The following is a 26,649-nucleotide window of genomic DNA, read 5'->3' as shown; positions in this document are numbered from 1 at the left end:
ACAGTATCATAATGCAGTAAGGCTTCCACAACACAACACAACACAGTAAGACTCCCACAACACAACACAACACACTAAGACTCCCACAACACAACACAACACAGTAAAACTCCCACAACACAACACAACACAGTAAGACTCCCACAACACAACACAACACAGTAAGACTCCCACAACACAACACAACACAGTAAAACTCCCACAACACAACACAACACAGTAAGGCTTCCACAACACAACACAGTAAGACTCCACAACACAACACAACACAGTAAGACTCTACAACACAACACAACACACTAAGACCCCACAACACAACATACAGTAAGACTCCCACACACACAACACAACACAGTAAGACTCTACAACACAACACAACACAGTAAGACTCCCACAACACAACACAACACAGTAAGACTCCCACAGCACAGCGCAGTAAGACTCCCACAGCTCAACACAGTAAGACTCCCACAACACAACACAGTAAGATTCCCACAGTATCATAATGCAGTAAGGCTCCCACAACACAACACAACACAGTAAGACTCCCACAACACAACACAACACAATAAGACTCCCACAACACAACACAACACAATAAGACTCCCACAGCTCAACACAGTAAGACTCCCACAACACAACACAACACAGTAAGGCTCCCACAACACAACACAACACAATAAGACTCCCACAACCAAAATCATCACGATGCTTAGTTGATACTTCAGTTATCTCAAATATATTCCGCCTGTTTACATTTTCTGTCCGTTTACGATTGCATATTTGTTTACATATTTCATCTTTGTTTACATTCCCATATTTTTTGACATAGTCCGCCTGTTTACACAATCCGTTTGTTTACATTTCCGTATCTGTTTACATATTCCTTCTTCGATTCCTCGTAGGTTTATTCAGTAATATCGTCTTAAAGAAAATTGATATGTTACAAATTCCTACGTCATTCTGGACTATGCGGATTATCAGTTATCTAGCTACAGAAGTATCATGGCTCGGGTTACCGGTTATTTAGATAGCATCATGTGTCAGGTGTTTGGTTATCGTGCAAATAGCCCAAAGTACTTGTTACATTAGAGTATAGTAATTGTAACGTTCTATCTTAAATTTCTCACATGTGACCTTATAATTTGTGGCAGGCCCAGATGTCCAGATATCCTATACCATACCCCCTAGATGGCATATCCTACAGCATACCCCAAATAACATGATATCCCACTCCATGTCCCCAGATGACATGTTATATATTACACTATGCCCCCAGATGACGTGATATCTTACACCATGCCGCCAGATGACATGTTACCTTACATCATGCCCCCAGATGACGTGATATCTTACACCATGCCCCAGATGACATGTTATCTTACACCATTCCCCAGATGAGAGTCAGATTACGCCAGGAAAAAAGTCATTTCTTCTCCTGTGATATCAGGCGAGGCATGATATGTATGTTAATATGTTTAGTGAAACCTCCTTTCTCCCTCCTCCTCCTCCTCCTCCTCCTCCTCCTCCTCCTCCTCCTCCTCCTCCTCCTCCCCCTCCTATTTCTTCCTTGTCCCCCCTCGTCCTCATCGTCCCTCCCCCCACTGCGTGACGACAACTCTCACCCAGGTCTGAAGCAAGAATGTGTAGGAGGTGGCGGGTTGAACTTGGCTAAGATCTGAAATAGTCAAGGATCTACATTAAGTGTGTGTAATAATAATAATAATTAACAAAAATAATTAAAGGTTTATTGAAAGAGCATGGCAGCCAGAAGGCTAAAGATATACAGTTACATAATTGGGGAATGGATCGCTTAATTGACAAATAATATACAAGTAACACAAGTGATACAAATATGATATATAATAACGAGGCACTTGAAAAGTTTCATCAACTTAGTCTACGTTCCATCCTCCGAATTCGCTGGGAAGACGAAAGAACAAATGTCAGTATTGTCTTGGACACCAGCTATAGAAGCATCGAGGCTACCATAATACTGTACATGAACAATTAAGTTAGACTGGCCATGTTACTTGCATGGACGACAGTAGACTACCAAAGCCCAAAGCAGCTACTGTATAGTCACCTAACGTATGGTAAAAGTATCGCTGGCGGGCAATGGAAAAGATATATGGATAGTCTTAAGACAAACCTGATAAAGTGCCAAATACGACCCCTCACCTGGGAGACGATTACTGTACTCCACACCGTAACGCTTGGAAGAGCACCACACGAGAAGGTGTCAATGCTTTTGAGTTAGCCCAACTACCTACCTAGGCAGACAAGCGCCAGCGGTGGAAAGACGCTGCCGCCGCCCCTCCCGCACTAGATGTAGTCCTTCATACAAGCAACATCTGTGCACGGCCCTACCTGTCCCGTATCAGCCTCATCAGTCACTTCAAAGCTCACCAACGAAGGTGACATCTTTAACAACTAATATTATTGTATTATAACTGGATGATCGTCATATTCGATTCCGAGTGACAGCAGTGTAGTAGTAGTGTGTGTGTGTGTGTGTGTGTAGAAAATGACGGCAACGATAATGCCAGACATCAATGACAACACCCCCGAAACCTTCCTGTAATATTGCCAAACGTTATTTGCCAGCCAGGCACTGATCCAGTATTCTCTCCCAACACCACTCACAGCCACCTCACCTGGGGATCGCCACTCCTTGCTCTTTAGTTATTTGTGCCTATTATTTTTCCGTGTATTTTTTTTTCTGTTGATTCTTGTATTATCGTTATTTTTTCTCTTTGAATGTAGTGTTGTTTTTATCATATTACACTTTTGTCGGTTAGGTAATGTCAGGTTAGTTTAGGTTAGGTTAGTTTAGGTTTGGTTTAGTTGGGTAAAATTAGGTTAGGTTAGTTCATCATTAGTTTAGGTTAGGTTAGGTTAGATTAGGTTAGGTTAAGTTTGGTTAGGCTAGGTTTGGTTAGGTTCGGTCAGCTCAGGTTAGGTTATTTCATCTCTCAAGGAAAGTATATACTATATTCCCTGGATTCTTCCACCTTTCTTTTTTTAGCGAACAATGTACATTTAAATGTCATTTAAATTCGGGTCTCTTAATATAAAACTCTTTGAGATTGTATCTCGGTTCAATACACCCAGACTCCTTTGTTTTTTGTAAATATTATTGTCCTTTTGAAGAATTATATGAAGTCAAAGGTCTAAAAAACCCTGAGCGCATATTTTGAGATGTTGTGTGGGGCTCGGTTGGGGGAAGTAGACATGTTATACCATACCACTGCTGGTCTCTTTGTAATTTCCCCTTTTACTCATTTTTACACTTTCTTTAGATATTTTTTTTTCATTTCATTTAGATATTATTTGAGTTTTATTTCGATATGTTTACGTTTTCTTCACATTTTACGTTTCTTCATATTTTTTACATACCTTCTTCATATTTTTACATTTACTTTCCTATTTTTTTTACATTTTATTCATATATTAACATTTTCTTCTTCATATAGTTAGATCTCCACCAACTTCATTTAAAATTTATTTACATTTTCGTCTATATTTTTACATCTGTTTTATGCTTAGCTTAAACTTTATTACCTCAAACACTCACTTATGTCTTCCGTTAGAGCCAGACTATGTGCTGATCGTCTCTGAGTACTGTATTCTATTTTACTGTCACAATAATTCACCCAGATAAAGATGATACAAGCTGGTGGTGGTACCCAGGGTATTGTGCAACACTAAGTAAGCCCTCCGGAAATTGCAGTCCTTGTTAAGCGCATTAGTCAGCTAATAGACTGTTTAGTGTTTATTATTAATGCAAGGGCTTCATACACAGTTACAATTGAGTGTTTAAGTAGTCCAAACAAACAGACGATGCAACACAACACGTTCGCTTAATGTGTATGTAAGCAGCATGTAATTCCGCCCAGAGTGTATGTGTATGTTGTGTCTCGAACATTTCGCGACAGGAGTGAGAGGAAAAGTTAATATACTTGTGATTGAATATTTCGTGTTAAACAAGTCTTGTATTATTACCACAGAAAGTGGAGAATTCAACGTTTAATAGTGGCTGTGTCTGTCACTCTCTTCGTGTAATTCTGATGGTCTACGCACCATTATAACCAAATCATGAAATTGCTATTAAATTACAATCTGGGATAATTTAAGTTTTCATCTAACTGGACTGTTGACTTTTTAGGCTAAGTTAGGAAGTTTTCAATTTGGCATCAGAGAAGTTCATCAATTTAATTTTACACCCGAGTACTATGTGAGAGTGAAGTGAGATGTAACGTACCCGTGGAGTTAATGTCATGTGCTTCGAGCCTTACAACTTGCCATCGTGGTTGTATATTTGGAGCCATTTGATCAAAGGCGTAAGACAGATGTTACTTGCATGCACGCGCCCAAGCAAGCACGCACCCACCTACACACGTGCGTACATAGCGTATGCATTGCATAACACGCACGCATACAACTTATTCACACATGCACTGCTTCCACACAGCAACAAACATGCAAAAACCCGACCTTCTCTTCCAACTGTTTCCTGATACAGACCCAAATCTCGAGATATTTTCACCCTTACCCATCAACATTACCTTGGTGGCTTTCCACATTGCTTCAACATATGTCAAAGATGACCCAGTAATCCTCTCAATACTGCTTCTTCACTTGACAAAATATCTTCAGCAGTTTTACAACAATGAGTCTGTCCATTTCCGACATTACTTCAGTATTTTCTCTTTTACCCTTCAACGCTCCTCCAAAATGTGTTTGGGACATGGTTCTTTTACTCTAACTACCTCCAATATCGTCTCAAAATAATCCTGAACTTAAAGTCACTCTATGAATCTTGTTTCCGGAGCTTCCTCTGTATTTCTCTAACAGTCCTCAACTCCATCAATACTACCAAACTCCCCTAGGAATTATCCAATGCTCCCTAGCTTCCTTGAAGTCTTCTCCAGTACTCTCTAGCTCCGCCAATACTCCCCCCAACAGTAACTAGCCTCTCCAATCCTCTCCAACATTGCATAACTCAAATATTCCAAAAATCCCCAGCTTCCCCAGTACTTCTCCAGCTCTCCTAAGCTTCCTCCAAATACTCTCCAATACTCTATAGCGCTTCAAAATCTTATCCAAAGCTTCCACAACGCCCTCAAACCTTTTCGTCAGTTCACAACTCCTCTAAAACTTCTCTAACATTAATTCCCCCAACACTTCCACCACCACCTACCAGTTTCTCCAGCATTTCTTCAACACTCATTTTATATCCACCCTTTGTTGTTTTCTCCTCTCTTCCTACACTTAAGGGTCTTTTAATTTGGTTCAGTGTTCTTTAAAAACTTTCTAGACAATATTGGAGTTAGATTTTAGCTAAATTGATAAGTTCAGTCAAGCCTTGGCATTGAGGATGTTATCAATGTTAATGACGTACAGGACAGAGGTTCATATAATTATAGATGATTCTTTCCTGATCAGATTAAAACATATATGTCAGTGTGACTCTGGTTATATGTGGGTAAATTTGTAATAAAAGCCCATATATATTATTTTTACTTTGTTTAAGACATCAGAAAAGGAAATTATACAGTACTTTCAATGAATATACTGGCCTAAATAAAGGTCTTCATGGAATCTCTCCATCTGTTTATGTATTTATCCACCAGAATTCAGCAACAGATAATGCCAAGAACTTCATACTAAGCTAGTACAGATATTGACATTGACCTACTTAAAGTAGTGTTGTAACTTTGATGATAATAGACCTCTTTTCGTTGTAAGATATCAAAGGGAGTTGAAATAGTCTTAATTTGCTCGTGTCTTAAACCTGTAGCAGCTTGTTTTATGGTCAAGAGACGGAGAGGATGAAGGTCACAGGGACTGAGAGAAATTAGCGAGTTGTAACGCGACTGTGATGCCTTGGGTATTAGGGTGTGTCATAGGAGGGAAGATCAGCTAAAACTAATGGCCCATCACTTTTTTGGTAGATTTTAGTGTATATAAACAGAAAATAATTTCAGTTTCAATATTTTGCAACATTTGCTAGGTAAATTTTAGCGTGAAATTTATCGAAAATCTAACGTACATATTGCATTACATTAAGTACTAAATAGTGAACATTGCTTGACTTCATTCTTTAACAACCCAACTAACAATATTTTTTTTCACCAGATTCTGATGCATTTGGTAGGTTAGATAATATTTGCGATGGCTGCTTGTGTCAGGACGAGGAACCAAAATCCAGCTATCTCTGAAGTCACTATCTTGGGTCTGGAGAGAGCTCCTCGAAGTTTGAGTTGCCTATATATTTCTGAGAAGATGCTTTGAGGATACGGTGTTTTGGGAATCAGGCAATCAGTGAAAAGAACCAAAGAACTTACACAAACGAAGACATTGCCAGTGATATGACCAAAGCTGTCTTGGCATTAAAAGACTCTGGCTAAATGCTCAGTTCAAGCCTCCAGTCATAATGTCAGAAGGAAGATTAGTGAGAGAGACTGTGCTAGCCAGGTTGGGGAAAAGGCAAGAGATATTCTCTTGAAAAACTTGTGTAGCAGTGATGCTGCCAGCAACTGGACCAGTTATTTGACATAATTACTTGCAAGTGTCCAATTGTTCTCTGTCCTGAGTTTGGATGCGATCGTGACTGTAAATCCGAGGCCCACATCTCCTGTATTTGCAAGCGTGAACTGAAGATTCCTGTGATCGAACTGGCATTTGTCAAAGCACAGAGAGAGAAGACTGGCAGTATAGGGGCTCTCATGATTTCTAGCCAAGATATTCCGGAGTCCAAGAGACAGGAGGCTGCCACAGAGAGACAGAATAGGAGAAGAGTTGCCGAGGAAAAGAGACTTGAGAAGGTGCCCAGGTGAGGTAAAAAAGGCTGTGATGATTGGAGCCTGCTTGATTCAGAGTTTAATGACTTCCCCATGGCTGATCCGAGTGCTGACCAGGAGAATGGTGACTTTGTCCTTAACCCAGAAAATAATGATCCCAAACCTTCCAGGCATAAGATTCGAAATAGGAAAGATATCCCGAGCATAGCTCTGGCCAGCATGCGACACCACACTGGTCTCAGAGAAACTGCAGAGATAGCAACAGCTGCCTGGATTGACGGAGGTTTGATAACACCTGATGATGTTCACCTGGTGATAGATCATAACAAAGTAAGGAGAGCTCAAGAGAAACTTGTCAGTAACCTAGAAGAGGAGTTTGATAAGGGGATAAGAGAAAATGGAATCAATTTGTTTGTTCTTTGATGGGAGAAGGGATGACACTAAAGTGTTCATGAAAGTTGGAGATTCTGACAAGTTGTTCCCTGCCATGGTGAAGGAGGAACACTACTCCTGCTGCAGTGAACCAGGAGGGAAGTATTTGTGGCTTTTCACTCCAGAGAAAGATGACATCAGAAAATCAGCTGAGATAGTGGCAGATAACATTGTGAACTGGCTCAGAGAGAGGAACGTAGACCAGACCCTGCAGGCCATTGGAGGGGACAGCACCAACACGAACACAGGGTGGCAAGGGGGGTCATACAGTGAATAGAGCGGAAGATTGGGAGGAAGCTGGTCTGGATTGTTTGTGACCTCCACACCAACGAGTTGCCACTCAGACATCTGATCCAGGAGCTGGATGGCAAGACTCTTTCAAACAACAGATGGTCTGGTCCTCTTGGCAAGATGCTGGACTCTGCCACTGAGTTAGAAATAAATCCGAGCTTTGAAAAAATCACAGTTGGCCCTCCACTCGTTGAGCTTGCACATACTGTCATTGACGACCTGAGTACTGACCAGTACTATGGTTACATGATTTGCAGTGCCATCAAAACTGGGGTCATGCCTGATAGACTTGCTTACCTGCAGATAGGTCCAGTCTCACATTCTAGGTGGCTCACAACGGCTCTCAGGTTCTGCAGAATTTGGGTCGCTCATCATAAACTGAAAGGAAACCAGCTTCCTGAGACTTATTGTCCAATTCATCGTGAGTGTCTACTTGCCAAATTGGTTCAACACCAAGGTCAAGTCATCGTTCTCCGAAGGTCCGAGGCATGTTCTCTTCCAGCTTGAGCTCCTGAGAGTCAGCCAAGGAAGGTTGTTCAGATTGTGGGCAGACTGTGAGGAGATCTTCTGGTATGCTCATCCCGAGGCAGTTCCAGACAATGCTCTGCAGTAAGGATGAGGAGGAGAGAAGAGTGGCAGTCAAAAAGATCTGGGATATGAGACTTATGAGAGGATCTGGGCATGACGAATCAGTTGGTGACGATTCCTTCAGGGTCAGGAAGACTCCTGAAGTCAATCTAGGTGCCAAGACCCTCACTGATCTCATAGATCTGGATAACATCCAGGCTGGCAGTGAGCCCCCTCTTACCTGCAGCCTCACCAATGTTCAAGTCAGAGCTTTCCTGGACAACCCCATGCATGTCCCTGCCTGGCCCTCGCACACCCAGAGTATAGAGCGTTGTGTACAGCAAGTGAGCAAGGCCAGCAGTCACGTGTACAGCCAGAGAGGAGGGAAGGCTACATCCGAGCTCAGGTGGTCAGCAGGGAGGTGATGAGTAGAAACAGAAGCAAGAAAGACATGTTCTCTATGGTGTGCAGCAACACCGGGTCGTAGTAGTAAAACCGGTTTTTGTATTTGATGATTTTGTTTTCTAAAGGAATATTAAATTTAATAAATGTGTCAAGATCATTTGTTTCACTATTCTGGATCATTTTCATCCTAATAAATTAACCTGATACATTTACTTTACTTTAAATAAGCTATTTAGTGGTGTTGGTAAAAGGGTGGGAACACTGAATTTTCATAAGATTTCAAGTTAAAATTTACCTAGCAAAAAATGAAAACTTTTCAAATCTGAAGATATCACATGATTCTGCACATAGAACTACATCATTAATACCATGGCCCGATTTTTCAAACTCCAAAAAAAAAAATTCGCCTCCGTATGACACACCCTATTGGGTATGTAACCTGTCCTCTTGACACACCAAAACTAGGCGGGTAATAATATACCTTAGTTTTCTCAGAATACAGGCGAGCTAAGATATACATAAAATGTGATATATACCCTATACAGTATATAAAGTTCAATTAGCAGTTACTGAGATCTTAACTTATAATTAGCGTCAAATCGATTTAGGCTAAGTCCGGTTTAGTTGATTACTAATATATACAGAATGTCTTAATAAATTCATAATGATACTTGTTACCCTATTAGTAATTTTATTAATATCTAGTTATATATTATTAATGTTTGTTTTGTTTTATATTATCAAGTATTTCAAATTTGATTCCTTGTTGCAATGGGTATGTTTGTAAAGAAGGTTAGGTGGGGTGTGTGTTGACGAGGTTACCTGAAGGTGAGGTGCTCTTTTACCTGGCCGTGTGAGAAGCTGTCGCAGTGGTAACTTTTTAACCTAATTATTCATTATAGCTTCATGGCCTCACACACATACGTTGAGCCCCCATCACCCCTGCTATCATGTGACTCCTCCTCCTTCTCCCATCACCCTCACACACAAACTGAGCCCCCACCACCCCTGCTATCATGTGACTCCTCCTCCTTTTCCCCTCACCCTCACACACAAACTCAGCCCCCACTACCCCTGCTATCATGTGACTCCTCCTCCTTCTCCCCTCACCCTCACACACAAACTGAGCCCCCACCACCCCTTCTCTCATGTGACTCCTCTCCCCCTCACCCACACAATACAATAATAATACAATGGCCTCCAGCCTCCCCCAATAGCCATTCCTTCGCCACCATTTTAATACCTTAATATTACATTAATATTGAGCAGCAGATCTATGCGGCATTCAGTGACTGTAACCTCGTTGTCAATATCTGCAACTGTTGTCGGCTTTGAGGTCGAAGCTCTCGTTCCCCTGAGGCAGAGCAAAGCCGACCTAAGGAGAGAGAAGGACAGTCGACATCTCATCCAGGCTGTAACATAACTTCTGGGATGCTGCTTCTGTTCGGATATCACCTCCGCGAGTCTGGAGTAGAAGCTTCTTGCACTTGCTCCCATCCCACCAGAGGCTGTGAACACTAGAGGAGTGAAGCTGCCTTGATCAGCATTCTGAATTCTCTCCCCATATGCCCTTATCTTGTCGTTCTCGTTCCTCCTGTGTGCAGCATCGAGAGCTTAGTTACGGTGACATGCGGCCATGGGATCAAAGATCCTGATGTCGAAGAAGGCTCGCTGCCTCCGCGTCCAGAATCCTCGAGTACTGACGTCAACACGGCTTCGTTGGATGTGTTTGAAGTTCTATGTTGGAGAATCTCACCGTCCAATGGAAGGAGGGTCGGTTCTACCCTGACATCAAGGCAGATTTCCTTTAACATGTTTGCTGTGAGATCCCTTACTTCGTCATGCCTCATGCATATGAAGCCCCTTTCTTGCACACCATGGCGTGATCGGCGTCATAGGAAGAGCATTGGCATCTGTAAATTCTTGTTTATTGAGACTGAAACCATTTGCCCTTATTGGTAACGTAGTTAACCAGTTCGAGGGGCCCACCTCCTGCGCTATAGCTAATTTTTTTTTCAAATTCTCTGATACTTGCAGCAACAGTTGCTGCAACTTATCCCTTTGGCTCTGCTGTCGTTCTGTCGTAATGGACCTTCGAATCTTGTTTACTTCACTGGTATCCACCTCCCCTTTTGTGTTCTGAGCTATTATGTGGTCCGTGAGGGCTGCCGTGAGCTTAACTGAGTTTTGATGTTCGGTGGCAGCAATCTCCTCTGGATTGGTCAATCCTATTCCTCCCAGTCTCGGTGGTAGTGCAAGGAGTGATCTTCCTGCTGGGGTTAAGTGAGGGTTTTTCACTAATTTGGGAATGAAATTGATGCTGATAGCTTCTTCCAGAGGGTGGAGGAGGGGTTCGATATCAGGAATAGTGCGCATCAGGTAGTTCCAGCGTTACTCGACTTCATGGGTGAATGCCACAAAAGCCGCATGTGGCTCTGTGTTAGCAATCTCAGACAGAACTTGGATTTCCCTAACCCACTCATTCACCTTTCCCGTTACGTACTTGGTCTTCAAGTCCTTCGTGTCGATTACCGCACTCAGGTGTCTTTGGCCCTCCTTTGTTATTTTTACTTCACTTCCACCGAACACCTCCATTGACCGTTCATTGTGCTCTGGCTTCACTACTACTACTACTAATAATAATTTGCTGTCACTCGGAATTTAGTATGACGAACATCCAGTTATGGTACAATGATATGAATTATTAAAGATGCTGGTGAGCTGTGAGGTGACTCGAGGGGCCGATACGGATGTTTCACGTGTGGTGGGCTACATCTAGTCCGGGAGGGGCGGCAGCAGCGTCTTTCCGGCACTGGCGCTTGTCTGCCTCGGTCTGCAGTCGAACTAACTTGAAAGTATTGGCACCTTCTCGTGTGTTGCTCCTCCAAGCGTTACGGTGTGGAGTGATTGTCTCCCAATGTGAGGGGGGTCGATTTAGCACTTTTTGAGGTTTGTCTTAAGACTATCCTTAAACATTTTCCGTTGCCCGCCAGTGTCACGTTTACCATTCGTTAAGTGGCAGTCTACTGTCGTCCATGCGGATAACATGGCCAGTCCAACGTAGTTGTTCATGGACAATGGTAGCCTCGATGCTCCTTCAGTTGGTGTCAGCGACAATACCGGCATTTGTTCTTTTTCTTCCCAACGAACTCGGAGTTCAGTATCTTGGTGCCCAGTTGTCCACCACTGCAGACATCGATGAAGAGATTCAACACCGGATAAGATGTGCATTTCAAGCCTTTTTCAGAATCCGTACCCCTCTTAATGATCTGCTTACTCTTCCTTGTCTTTGCTCCTCCCTCTCTTCTCCTTCGTCACACATTTATTTTCCTTCTTTTTCATCCTCCATTTTTCTTTGATCCCGTTTCTTCTTTGTCTTCTGTCTTCCCTTCCTTCTACTTCTATTTTACTTTCTCATATTCACTGCAGTCTGGCGCTGCTCTTCATCGGTTATTCTGTCTCTCTCTTTCACTCTCTTAGACAGTATTCTCTGTATCAGTTGTGTGCGACAGACCAAAGACTCGTGTGGTGGTGTACACCCTCGTCTGGTGGTGTACACCCTCGTCTGGTGGTGTACACCCTCACCTTGTTCTGTACACCCTCACCTTGTACTGTACACCTCACCTTGTACTGTACACCCTCACCTTGTACTATACACCCTCATCTTGTACTGTACACCCTCACCTGATGGACTAGTGAGAGACATGGTCCAGATGGCAGCAAAGTCTTCATCACACAGGGAATTGACCGTGAACTTTGCGATTTTTGTACTTCATTATGGAGAAGAGTCCTCCTTAGGTTGTGAACAATACACCTGTGTTCATGGCAGTTTAATAACCTTAATTGGAATTCAATTTAGAATCCAATATAGAAGGAGGCCAAGCACCTGCTGCCAGCCCCAGGCATTATCCTGCGTCCTTTCATCGGCAATAATACTTTACCATTATTACCATATTTTTTCTTTAATGCTGGAAACACATTTTTATTTATTAAATTTTTTGTCCATGGTTCATGTACAGTATGTATGTATGTATGTATGTGTGTATGTATGTATGTATGTATGTATGTATGTACGTATGTATGTATGTAAGTATGTATATATGTATGTATGTCTACCCAGCAGTAATTGGGGACCTGGATGTTAATCGATTTGCGGATCTTATTCCAGGGTAATGGTTAGCCAGTGCAGTTAGGAGTTGTCCGGTCTTCTCGGACTATTCCTTGACACTGGGTCATGCAACTCGTTTACTCAGGGTGTGGTTGTTGTGTTGGCGACAGCTTCTACACCTTAAGCAAATTCACGCCTAGGTGGCCCATGGCCCTGCCATCCTCGTTACACGAGGGGCAACCATTATGTATGTATGTATGTATGTATGTATGTATGTATGTATGTATGTATGTATGTATGTATGTATGTATGTATGTATGTTTGTATGTATGTATGTATGTATGTATGTATGTATGTATGTATGTATGTATGTATGTATGTATATTAGTAAGAAATTTAATTGACAAAATTAATGTTTTTTATACTTTATGAGAACATCACCACCACCACTACCACCATCACCACCACCACCACCACTACTACATCTCCACTACCATTACCACCACCACCACCACCACCATCACTACCACCATCACCACTACCACCATCTCCACGACCACCACTACCAGCATCACCACTATTATCACCATCACCACCAGCGACCACTATCAACACCACTACTATAACTTCACCACCATCCCCACTACTACCATCACCACCACTACTACCACCACCACCTATAGCACCCTCATCACCACCACTATCACCACCTCCATCACCACAACCATCACCACCACAACCATCACCACTACCACCATCATCACCACCATCACCACCACCAGCATCACCATCATCACCACCAACCCCACTGCCACCACCACCATCATCAACAACACCACCACCATCATCATCAGCGACCAGAGTCAGTTGAGAAACCTGGAGCGGCCATCAAGTTGTGTGTGGCGATAACTTGTTTCAAGTTGGTCATAAGTTTCATCGGGCGTGTCTCCCCGCCACCACTTTCCCACAACTTATAAGTCAGCCGGGGTGTGGGTGATGGGGAGGGGATAGAGTGACTGGGAGTGGAGAGAGGCGACTTTGGGGAGAATGGGGCGACTCTGATGGGAGGGGAGAGGAAGGGGAATGGGCAAACAGAGAGGGAGAGTAGGATTGGGGAGGAGGAGGGGAAAGAGGTGGCGGAGAGGGAGGGGAATGGGGTGACTCAGTGGGGTGGAGAAGGGAAAGAGACGACTAAGGGGGGAGGGAGGGTAATGGGCGACTGAGAGGGAAGGGGGAAGCGGCCAGGGACGAGAGAGAGAGAGAGAGAGAGAGAGAGAGAGAGAGAGAGAGAGAGAGAGAGAGAGAGAGAGAGAGAGAGAGAGATGAGAGAGAGAGAAGGATAAAGGTAGATTGGGGAGGAACGATGACAGAAGAGAGAAGGAGGAGGGAGGAGGGAGGAACATGGGTGAGAGAGAGAAGAAGGGGGAGGGAGGGAGTGAGGGAGAATAATAATGGTAAGAGGGATGGGGAGGAGAGAGTGACAAAGACAAAAGCTATACATAATAACGAGAATATAGAATAAAAACGAGTAAAGATTAAGGGAATGGAATAATGCGATAAACAGGATAAAGGAAAGACGTTGATGATTCTTGTCATGGCAGTGGTAGAGGGAGAAGGAAGAACTGGTGATAAATGAACGATAATATATGGATGAACATAAGAAAGAGGTGGATGAAGAGGCAGAGAGGTGGGTGAATGGGTTTAAGAGGTGGATGAAGGAGTATATGAGGTTGATGAATGGGCAAAGGTGGAAGAAGCCACTGAGGAGGTGGATAAAGGGGCGTAGAAGGTGGATGAAGGGGCAGAGCAAGGGAAGGAAGGGTGTAGGAGATGGGTTAAATCGTAAGAGGTGGATGAGTGGATGTAGGAGGTGGATGAAGGAGTGTAGGAAGTAGATAAAGGGGTGTAGAAAGTAGATGTAGGGGTGTCGAAAGTGGATGAAGGGGCGTAGGTGGTTGGTGAAAGGGCGAAGGAAGTGGATGAAGGGATATAGGAGTTGGATGAAGGCGTAAGAGGTGGATAAAGGGGTTTAGAAGATGGGTGAAGTGCAGAAATCGTAGATAAAGATGGAGATACAAAATAAGAAGAGCGATGAACAACACAAGAGAATGAATGGAGTAGATGATGTAAAAAGGGGAGGAAGAGGAGAATGAGAAAGAAAAGAGTAATAGTTGAAAGGAAGAGTTGATTAGAGAGAGTAAATGAGACATTCATAGGGGAGGGAAATAAGTAAAACGGGTGGGAAAAGGAAGAGGAGGAGGAAGAGGAGTTAATAAAAAGAGGAAAATATAAAAATGAGGGGGAGGAAGAGGAGGAGGAGGAGGAGGAGGAGGAATAGTTAGTAAAGAGGAAAAAAAAAAAAGAGGAGGGGAAGAAGAGGACGAAAGGGAGGAGGAGGAGGAGGAGGAGTGGGAGTTAGTAAAAAGAAGAAAACATAAAAAAGGAGGAGGAAGGGAGGATAAGGAAGCTATAAAATATATGGACAAAGTAATTGGTAGTAGAATAGGTGGGGGAAAAGAGGAAGGAGAAGAAGAACGTCATAACTTTGGAGAGACTGACATGACGAATGTAAACAGGCAAACGGGGATGTAAGTAATAAATGGGAGAATGCAAGAAAGAACAGTGGAAGGAAGGAAAAAGGAAGGGAAAAATAAAGAAGAAGAGAATTTACGAGATGGGAGAGAAAGGAAGAGAGACAGAGTAAATAAGACGTGAGAGGAAGTAATAGGAAGCATAATGGGATGGATAAAAACATAGGAGAAAGGCAGAAACGAAGAAAGTGGGATGAAGAGACGAAAGGCGAAGAAAGAAAAAGATGAGTTAAGGAAAGTCACAGAAAGGAGGAGAAGGATCAGCACGATAAAGAGCGTGAGAGAATGTGAGGGAAAAAAGCAAGGAAAGAAAGGATGAAACGAGGTAAGGAAAAGACAGACGAGGAAAGAATAAAAATAGCGAAGGTGAGAGGTGAAAGAAGGAGAGAGTAAGAAAGAGGAGAATAAATAAGTGCAGAGAGAGAGAGAGAGAGAGAGAGAGAGAGAGAGAGAGAGAGAGAGAGGTTATTGTTTTATTCACGAATTGAAATTGTGGTTGTGATTTTGTTGTTGGTTGTTGTGGTTGATGTTCATGCAATTTTTGTTGTGGTTGTGGTTGTAGTTGATGTAATTGTTGTTATGGTTGTGATTTTGTGTGTTGGTTATTATAGTTGTTATTATCGTTGTTGTGGTTGTGATTGTTGAGGTTGTGGTTGTGATTTTGCCGTTGTGGTTGTTGTGATAGTAATTATTGTCGACTGTAATTTCATGAAGATTGTGATTGTGTTGTTTGTAATTGTTGTGGTTTTGATGGTTATGATTATGGTTGTGATATTGTTGTAGTTGTAGCCTGGGGGGAGGTGGCAGAGGGTGGGGAGTAGATGATAGTAACAGGGAGACAGGGCAAAATATGATAAAGAGAAAGAAATGCAGAGAAATGAATAAAAGGGAATATCCATAATGAGAAATAGGAGATGAGGATGAATAGAAAAGAAATGGATGATAATGAAATAAAAGGGTGGGAGAGAGGGAGCAAAAGAAAGAAAGAGAGAGAGAGAGAGAGAGAGAGAGAGAGAGAGAGAGAGAGAGAGAGAGAGAGAGAGAGAGAGAGAGAGAGAGAGAGAGAATCGTACATTATTCTCCACATTGCTTTTCTTACCTCATGTTTCTCATCATCTTTCTCATACACACCTGCTTCATTCTCCACCTTACCCCTCCTTCCATTTCTCCCATGGTCACCATCACCACCACTTTCTGGTCCACTCACCTTGGGTCTTCCTCTTCCTTCGTCATTTTTTTCTTCTTTCCTCCACCTCCTCCTCCTCCTCCTCCTCCTCCTCCTCCTCCTCCTCCTTTCCTAGATCCTTTCCTCTACACCAACTCCCTGATCTTGAGGCCTCCTACTTCCCTCATCCTACACACCTCATCCCCACACACCCCTCATCCCCCACACTTATCCCCACACTCCCTCATCCCCTCACACTCCCCCACACACCCCCATCCCCACACCCTTATCCCCACACACCCCCCACACATTCCCCTTATCCCCACACACCCTCATCCCCACACACCCTCCCATCCCCACACACCCCTCAACCCCCACACCCCCTTATCCCCACGCCCCTCATCCCCCACACCCCCCTCACCCCCATCCCTCATCCCCACACCCCTCATCCCCACACACCCCTCATCCCCACACCCCCATCCCCACACACCCTCATCCCAACCACCCACACCCCCATCCCCACACCCCTCATCCCCTCATCCCCACACACCCCTTATCCCCCACACCCCCTCATCCCCCACACACTTCCCCCATCCCCACACACACTCCATCATCCCAACGCACCCCCTCATCCCCACACACACCCCTCATCCCCCACCCCCACCCCATACACCCCCATCCCCACACATCCCCATCCCCACACACATCCCCACACACCCCCTCATCCCACACACATCCCCCATCCCCACACACTCTCCTCATCCCCACACCCTCCATCCCCACACACCCCCCTTATCCCCCACATCCCCTTACACACCCCCCCATCCCCACACACCCTCATCCCCACACACTCTCCCTCATCCCACACACTTCCCTCATCCCCACACACCCCTTATCCCACACATTCTCCCTTATCCCCACACACTCCCCTCATCCCCCCATCCCCACACTCCCTCCCCATCCCCACACACCCCCATCCCACACACACCCACACATTCCCCACACACCTCCCCATTCCCACACACCCCCTCATCCCCACACACTCCCCTTATCCCCACACACCCCCCTCATCCCCACATTCTCCCTCATCCCCACACACCCCACATCCCCACATACCCCCATCCCCACACACCCCTTATCCCCACACACCCCCTCATCCCCACACACTCCCCTCATCCCAACACCTCCACACACCCCCATCCCCACACACCCCCCATCCCCACACACCCCTTATCCCCATACACCCCCCATCCCCACACACCCCTCATCCCCACACACCTCCATCATCCCAACACACTCCCTCATCCCCACACACCCCTCATCCCCACACACCCCTTATCCCCACACACTCCACTCATCCCACTCCCTCATCCCCACACCTCATCCCCACACACTCTCCTCATCCCCACACGCCCCCTCATCCCCACACACCCATCCCCACATTTTCCCCATCCCCACACACCCCCATCCCCACACACCCCCCATCCCCACACACCTCCCTCATCCCCACACCCCCTCATCCCCACACACCTATCCCCACACATTCTCCTATCCCCACACACCCCCCCATCCCCACACACCCCTTATCCCCACACACCCCATCCCCACACACCTCCCCTCATCCCCATCCCTTATCCCCACACACCCCCTCATCGTTCTTCCCTCATCCCCACACACCATCCCCACACACCTCATCCTCATCCCAACCACCCCTTCTTCCACACACCCCTCATCCCCACACACCCTCTTACCCCACACCCCCTCATCCCCACACACTCACCCCCACACACTCCATCATCCCACCACACCCCCTTCTTCCCCACACACCCCTTATCCCCACACATTCCCATTATCCCCACATCATCCCCACACATCCCCACACACTCCCTCATCCCCACACACACCCCCTCATCCCCACACACCCCTCATCCCCACACACACACACACCCCCTCATCCCCACACACCCTCCTTCCCCTCATCCCCCACACTCCCCCCACCCCACACACTTCCATCATCCCAACCCACACCCTTCCCCACACACACTTATCCCCACACATTCATCCCCACACACCTCATCCCCACACCCCCATCCCCACACACTCATCCCCACACTCCCCTCATCCCCACACACCTCCTCATCCCCACACACACCCCCCATCCCCACCACACTCACCCCCACACACTTCCATCATCCCACCACACTCCCTTCTTCCCCACACACTCCCCTTATCCCCACACATTCCCCTTATCCCCACACACTCCCCTCATCCCCACACACTAACCTTATCCCAACACCCCACGTCCTTTCATCCCCACATCCCTACACTCCTTTATCCCTAACACTCCCTATTAACATCACCTATGCTCGCACTTTCTATCTTCACTTCATTCGTTCTGTAGTTGACTATCATGCTCTCCATCTTGTGACTATTCCGCCTAAACAACTCAACAGCCTTGATGTTGTACAAAATGAAGCCATGCCCATCATTCTAGGATGCCCAAAATCAACCAGAATTGTGCATATGAGGAAAGAGCTCGGGCTGCCCTCCCTAAGTGAGAGGATAACTCTACTTAATACCATGCTTTGTGTCAAAGTTTTGAAGAATAATGGTCCCCAAACTACAGTTCAAACTGAGTTGATGTTCTTTGTAAGCAATCCCGACTATCTCGCTATCCTTTCACAAAAGACTCTCTTTGGGGCGTGGCTTCATAAGAGTGTTGCACATCTCTTGAAACTGAATGTCCCAATCACCCCAGACGAGCCCATTAATGTCATTCCTCCTTGGCTGGATATATCAGTTCCTATTAATTACACTCCTGTTGGTAGTAAGCAAATGTTAAACACCGATGTTATGAGATGTGTCACAGTAGAAACTATTAACAGACACATAGAGAGTATTAAATCAAGTGAATGTTATGCTTTTACTGATGGTTCGGTGCAGACAAACACAGGTAGAACAGGCTGTGCAATTGTAATATATAAAGAAAAAGAGATGATAGTGTCAAACAAGCAAAGGCTGAACAACTGGGCCAGCACAACACAAACTGATCTACTTAGCTACAGACGACCTTAAAGAAAATGCAGGTGGGGTGATATTCTGTGACTTTCAAAGTGCTTTGAAATCGCTGAACAGCCCTTCAGGTTCTATGTCTAAAGTTGTATGTGATATTAAAAGAAATGTGATAACTGCCAATGAGAACAACTCTCGTATCGAATTTGTGTGGATTCCGTCCCATGTTGGAATTAGGTATCATTACTGTCTGATAGGCTCGCCATGGAGGCATGTAAGAAAGAAAATTTTGACAGTGACCTTGGCCTGTCCAATGCTGTACTTAAAAACATTCAAGTCAGAATCATGAACTCTGAGCTAGAAGAACTGAGAAATGCAGAGAGACCTGGCAGTTGTAGCATTAGTAAATATGACAAATTTTGTGACAAGAGGACAAGAGTTACCGCTATGGCCAGCATAAGGACAGAACTAGACAATGTGATATACAGGTGTAGTTGTGGCCAGAATTAGGCTTGGATACAGACACATCTGGCAAGTTAGTAACGCTCTACCCATACCGGAACACTCAGCATGTAAACTTTATGGTAAACCTTTAAAGATACACTTGAACACTATATTATTGAATGTGACACTGTCAAAGACTTCAGGCCACCTGGCTTATTGTATCATGAACTTTGTAATTACTACATTGAATCGGGGTGCTTGAGGACATTCTTGCTGTTTATCCCAAATTTGCTAGCCCACACTCATTAGTCTTCAATTAGAATATGACGTCCAATGTATATGAACCACTGTCCTGCATGGCAGTGAGCAGTGACATTACCCACATGACTCTGACCTATATATACTGCTGATGACTATGATGTATGTCTTTGTGTATGAACCTCTGTCCTGCATGGCAGTGAACAGCGACATCAACCCACATGAATCTGACCTATATATACTGTTAATAAATAAGATCTATTCCTTTGTGTATGAACCTCTGTCCTGCGTGGCAGTGAGAAGTGATACCACCCTCAGTGTCAAGACCAGACTGAATTACTCAGAACAGGCAAACTGTACTCCAAGCTTTATCAATAAATTTGTTAAACTAACAAACAAAAAATCCCTAAACCACACACCCTCAAACACCACCTCAGTCCTCACACCCTCCCCTCACTCCTTTCTTTTCACCCCCCCCCCCCCCCCCTGGTGTGTCCCTGTCCATGTAAACAAGGTGTCTTCAGATAAGCAGGACTCGGGTATAAGCTGTCGTTTGTAATGGCTCTACCCTGTGTGAGTGTCTGCAAGATGTTTATTCTGGTAATTACGACAATGTAGATCCTGTATCCATGTGATAGCGGTGTGATGCTTTACCCATACGCTCTGAGATCACGTCCTTATAGTATAGGGGGTTTATTTGCTGTATGCACGATAGATCTGCATTATATGTTAATGATATAATGATAATGGTATGATATGGTATGATGAACTGAAGGTATGACGATTTAATGATATGATGGTATGATGTAATGGAATTATAACGTGAAGGTACAGCATGATAGCATGAAGATATGACATGATATCATAATTATTTGTGTTTATCTTGATATTTGTTCTTATAACATAGAGGATCATACACATTTCGTTTTTCACATTTTACTTGTGTCCTGGTCACAATTAAGCGACAACCAATTTATACCGAATCTCCCTCCTCCTTGAGTATAATTCTGTAGACTTCTTAGATCCAGCCTATAGAATCACTCTCCTTTATTGAACTAACTGACGTAAATTTAGTTTTTTCACGAGAGGGATATATTTAGTCAAGTGCTGCTTAACTCAGTCAATGCCTAACTTTAAGTCACCCTTGTTTACTCTCATCCTTATCTTTCATGGTGTGTATTATTATGTGGAGTGTTGCGAATGTGTTGTCAGGTTATGTTTACCGTTTACCAACAATAGTTTCTTTTATTGTTGTTACTGTATTTTACTTCCCTACGCTTTGAAAAACATTAATAGTAAGAGTAGTTGTAATAATAATAATAATAATAATAATAATAATAATAATAATAATAATAAAATACAAAATAATGATAATAATAATAATAATAGTAATAATAATAATAATAATAATAATAATAATAATAATAATAATACCTCTTAAGAAGGTAAAGGGAGGGGAAGGGATAAACAAAAGGTGCCATAATTCAGCAGCCGGGACGGGGGCACGGAAGAGGGGAGGGTAGGAGAGCACCTCCATAAATTACTGCTTAAGTGCCAAACAAAAAAGAAAAATATCACCCAATAAAAATGAGTAATTTTGTAAGGCCTAAAGAGGGTGTTAAGAGGGCGGGAGTCTTGGCTACTCTCTCCTCTTAGCGTTGTAGAATGGCAACTTCAGGCTATCACTAGATCTGGCAATTGAGGCGAGTTTTCTCCTTTCACAAAGCCATAATTGAAAATCTGTAACGGTGTTAATTAAATTATGTAGTTTTCTTCCCCCTCCACCTCACCTCTAGGGGGGAATATATGTGTGTTAGGGTGGGGGGTGTTCGGGTAAGACAAGGCTGTAAGCGTCTCCCTCAGGCCTTAGCGCTACCTACCACCTTCAGAGGAAAACTAGATTGATGAATTGGTGAATGTCGACCTTCTTGATATTGGAAACGGAGATGAGAAGAAAAAATAAAATAATAATAATTGGTGTTGGGAATTTCGTCTCATTACGTTCAAATTCGGAGCCTAATTTTGAGCTTCTTTTCTACAGGTGTATCGTCATCTAATGTTAACTGTTGGTCACTTATAAATTGTAAGCTGTTAGGTGTATACACACACACACACACACACACACACACACACACACACACACACACACACACACACACACACACACACACACACACACACACACACACACACACACGCACACACACACACACACACACACACACACACACACACACACACACACACACACACACACACGCGCGCGCGCGCGCACCTTCCAGCTGTCGGAGGGATGATAATATCCACATCAGTATATTAAGTGAGGATGGTGAGGTGAATGCCGCCTGGAGTGTGATCACCAAGCAGCCTTCACCATCATCAGTCACCGAAACTTTGTCACCAGAGACCTGTCATCACCACACGCCGACACCTACCGCTCCAACTACCCTCCTCCACTTGTGTGATGATGATGATGATGATGATGATGATGATGATGATGATGATGATGATGATGAAAAGAATGCTGATAATAATAATAACTGAAACTATAAGCAATTTTGTACATGGTTTATTTCCGAAATCGTGGGAGAATATCTATGTAATAAAATAAACTTTGGCGTATGTAAACACATATGTAGTAAATTTGTACGAAAATAGTCAGTGATGTTAAATTCTTAATGAATGGAAAATTCTATTGTGAGTACAGAGAACAATGTAAGAATAGTGACAGAGCAGAGATGGCGTACCAGGGGTGAAGAATGGGAGGAGTAGAGGAAGTGGTTGACAGGTAGGAGGTGGGAGGAGACGGGGAGGGCTGTTGTGACCGTTCCCGTCCCCCATATGTAGAGGACACACTGGCGTAATTGTGACTCATTTGGTACATGATGGCCATTTTGGGACTAAAGGCGCCGAGAACACCACCACTTTTCATTTCATACTATATGAGTGAATGGTAAAAAAATCTGAAAATCTAGGACAAACATTTATCAATGCGACAAAGTTTACAGAGTTTACTCAGCACAGACACACGAAGAGGCTCAGGTATTGGCTCAGGAATGGTGTGCCGTGAGGTATGTGGAGCATCCTGCGCCTGCACAGGTAGCTTGGGTCTCATTACGTGTCCCTAGTGATTATTAAGGTCATTAGCATACCTCTGATTGTCATCCGGTCACCCACGGAGGACATCAGGTAACCTCTACTGACGGTTGGCCAGTCTGGAGATGTGAAGGGAAGAGAAATGTGTGTTGCGCTGCCACCGAGTTCAGTGATGTTGTGGCTCCAGTTTCAAGGTTTGTTGATTATTTTTATTCACACACAAAAACATGTAACTGAACACCTCCCATATGTTATTCACAGTGTTAAAAAAATGTGTATGTTCTAAAATCATTGTTATATACTTAACGATAAAAACTGCATGTTATGAATGTAAATAATACCACCGAGTGTTATTTTTCCGGAGGACTTGTTATACCATTTATATGAAAATTTACACAGAAATGGTGATAATGTAAAAGTTTTGTCATTTTAATCTTGACCGCAAAATTTGTGCGCATAACATTACTAATATTGTCGGCTAGAGACTATGTTATTCATGTATTCCCAAAAAATTTAATATTTCTAATTCTGTGCAGTTGTAATTCTGATATAAAACGCGAATACTGGTAATGCTATTTTTAAGAGCTGCGTTGAAATTATTATATTCAGGGCAAATATTAATAGCAATTGAAGTATATATTCCATAATTTTTACTATTTTTTTCATTATTATTTTTATCTGCCAGGCACATTACTGAAACTTAATACACAGTGAGTGTTTATCCTACGGTTTTAATGGTGTTTCTTTTGTGTGGGTGCTTTTGTGGGTGTAATTTTGCTCTCTGACTATCATTATTATCTACACATATTCATTTTTCTCTAATTTTATATTTTCATTCGTTCATTGAGTCTGACGCAACAGGAAAAATTTTTGTTTTATGATCAATTCAAGTTTGATTTTTATATATTAAATGTGATTTGATTTTCATGTAGTTTATATTTTAGGTTGTTATTATTATCATTACGACCCTGTTGAGAGGAATGAAAACTCCCCATTATATTTTAACATGATGGGTAAACCTTCCTCAATCATAGAAAAAACTTCCCACCCTCCCCATGTATGAACAAAACCTCATTCTTCCGAAGCATGAACAGAAACTCCCCACCCTCCCTAAACATGGACAGAAACTCCCCACCCTTCCTCAAACATGAAGAGAAACTCCCCACCCTTCCCAGCATGATGGATAAAAACTCCCCACCCTTCCCAGCATGATGGATAAAAACTCCCCACCCTTCCCAGCATGATGGATAAAAACTCCCCACCCTTGCCAACGTAGGCAAAGAAAAAGAAAGTTTTCCATACATGAAAAGCAAAAACTCCCCCGCCCCTCTCTTACGTAATGAATCAAAGCTTCACACCCTCCACATGACGCAAGAAATCCCTCCTGTCCCTTCCTCTACCCACACACACACACACACACACACACACCAGCTCACCGTCGTCTCCCCCCCAACAACACACACACACACACACATACACACACACACACACACACACACACACACACACACACACAGCTCATCGTCGCCTCCCTCACACACACACACACAGACACACACACATCAGCTCACGTCGCCTCCCCCTCACAACACACACAACACACTTGTCAGCCCATAGTCGCTTCCATACCACACAACACACACATCAGCTCACCGTCGCCTCCCTCCTCACAACACACACACACACACACACACACACACACACACACACACATACACCAATTTACCGTCACCTTCCCCCCCTCCCATCTCTACAACGGGAATTTTCTCACTCAACCCACGTTACTGACACCTCTCGCAAGCTGGTCCGAGAAGTGGCTGAATCGATCCATGATACACCGTGCTGTGCTGTAGAAAAAGAAAAATGTTGGGACATCAAGGGAGATGACGATAGATATTACTACTGTTTTTTTTTTCTTTAAGCTCTCAGGAGGCTTGGTGGCTTATTTACTCCTGGTATCAAAATCGTCGCAGCCTCTGTAATCGAGTCATAGATAATGTGAAGTCTTATGGTTAACTTTAGTTGTATTGTTGATCTCTATTTACTTCTGATAATAATTATTTTACATTATTAACCTGTCTTTAAATAATTATGAAAGTATTATTCCTTGATAAAGAAGAGAAAAAAAATATGATCACTATAAAATAAAATATCAATTATGCATATCATTGTTGGAATCCGAACATTTAAAATAACAAAGTCACGTACAATAAAGTTTTCAGAGTGTGAGGGCAGGAGTGTGCTGAGTGACGCCTAGTCCTGGGTGCTGTCAAGTACACCAAGCTGTTATTGGATGGCATACTGTAGCTCAAAACTCATTGTTAGAAAGATATTTTGTTTATATTAGAAAAAAAAAATATTGTTTTCTTGTAAACATTTATATCTACTTGAGGTCTACAACCAAACTGTGTTGTTGTTTATCTTTTTTTACCCAAATAAAAAAGTTCATTCATTCTTGTAAACATTTGTATTTATTGTAGGTTTATTTAGCTTAATCAATTAATATATGAGTTGTGTTGCGAGAGCGTAAAACAACACATTGCCCCTATATAACACTACTGCAGTACTGCATACTTATTCTGCTGAAACTGTGGTTCATGCTAGAGGAATTGGTGTGAGATAGTAGTAGTTGTAGTAGTAGTAGTAGTAGTTATCCGAACAGAAGCAGCAGCCCAGAAATTACGTCACAGCCTGATTGAGACGCCGACTGTCCTTCTCTCTGCTTAGGTCTACGTTGCTTTGCCTCAGGTGAATGAGATCTTCGGCTCCAAAGCCGACAACGATCGCACACAGTGACTAGGAGGCAACAGTCACTGAATGCCGCGTAGATCTGCGACTCAACTAACTCAACACAGCGAAGGTGATGTGGCTGTTGGGGGAGGTCTGAGGCCACGTTATAAAAGAAAAGTATTAGTATTAGTAGCAGTGGTAGACAGAGAATTTGAAAAAAAAAAGTAGCTATAGCGCAGGAGGTGGGCGCCTCGAACTGGTTAACTACGTTACCGATAAGGGCAAATGGTTTCAGTCTCAATAAACAAGAATTTACAGATGCCAATGCTCTAAGGTATGGTAGGCCAATAGAAGGTTTGCCCTCCCAATGCGTGTGTGGCTCTTCCTATGACGTCGATCATGCCATGGTGTGCAAGAAAGGGGGCTTCATATGCATAAGGCATGACGAAGTAAGGGATCTCACAGCAAATAAGTTGAAGGAAATCTGCCGTGATGTCATAGTAGAACCGATCCTCCTTCCATTGGACGGTGAGATCTTCCAACATAGGACTTCAAACACATCCAACGAGGCCCGTGTTGACGTCAGTGCTCGAGGATTCTGGATGCGGGGACAGCGAACCTTCTTCGACATCAGGATTTTTTATCCCATGGCCGCATGTCACCGTAACTTAGCTCTTGATGCTGCACACAGGAGGAACGAAATTGACAAGATAAGGGCATATGGGGAGAGAATTCAGAACGTTG

At 43.6% G+C, this 26,649-nt stretch overlaps 1 protein-coding gene across 1 annotated transcript in view; it reads left to right on the top strand.

Moving 5' to 3' along the window:
• The window catches only part of LOC121877286 (neurofilament heavy polypeptide-like), a 30,524-nt gene extending 25,355 nt beyond the window's left edge, over positions 1-5,169 (top strand). Inside the window, exons 4-5 of the mRNA XM_042382964.1 lie at positions 4,475-4,614; positions 5,029-5,169. Coding sequence (XP_042238898.1) covers positions 4,475-4,614; positions 5,029-5,169 — 281 coding nt within the window. The remainder of the gene's footprint in view (positions 1-4,474; positions 4,615-5,028) is intronic.
• Positions 5,170-26,649: the final 21,480 nt, after the last annotated feature.

This window comes from Homarus americanus, unplaced genomic scaffold, assembly GCF_018991925.1.
Source record: "Homarus americanus isolate GMGI-L3 unplaced genomic scaffold, GMGI_Hamer_2.0 scaffold367, whole genome shotgun sequence".
Lineage (NCBI taxonomy): Eukaryota > Metazoa > Arthropoda > Malacostraca > Decapoda > Nephropidae > Homarus > Homarus americanus.
The sequence above is the reverse complement of the archived record's forward strand: the minus strand, read 5'-3'. Positions and strand labels throughout refer to the sequence as shown.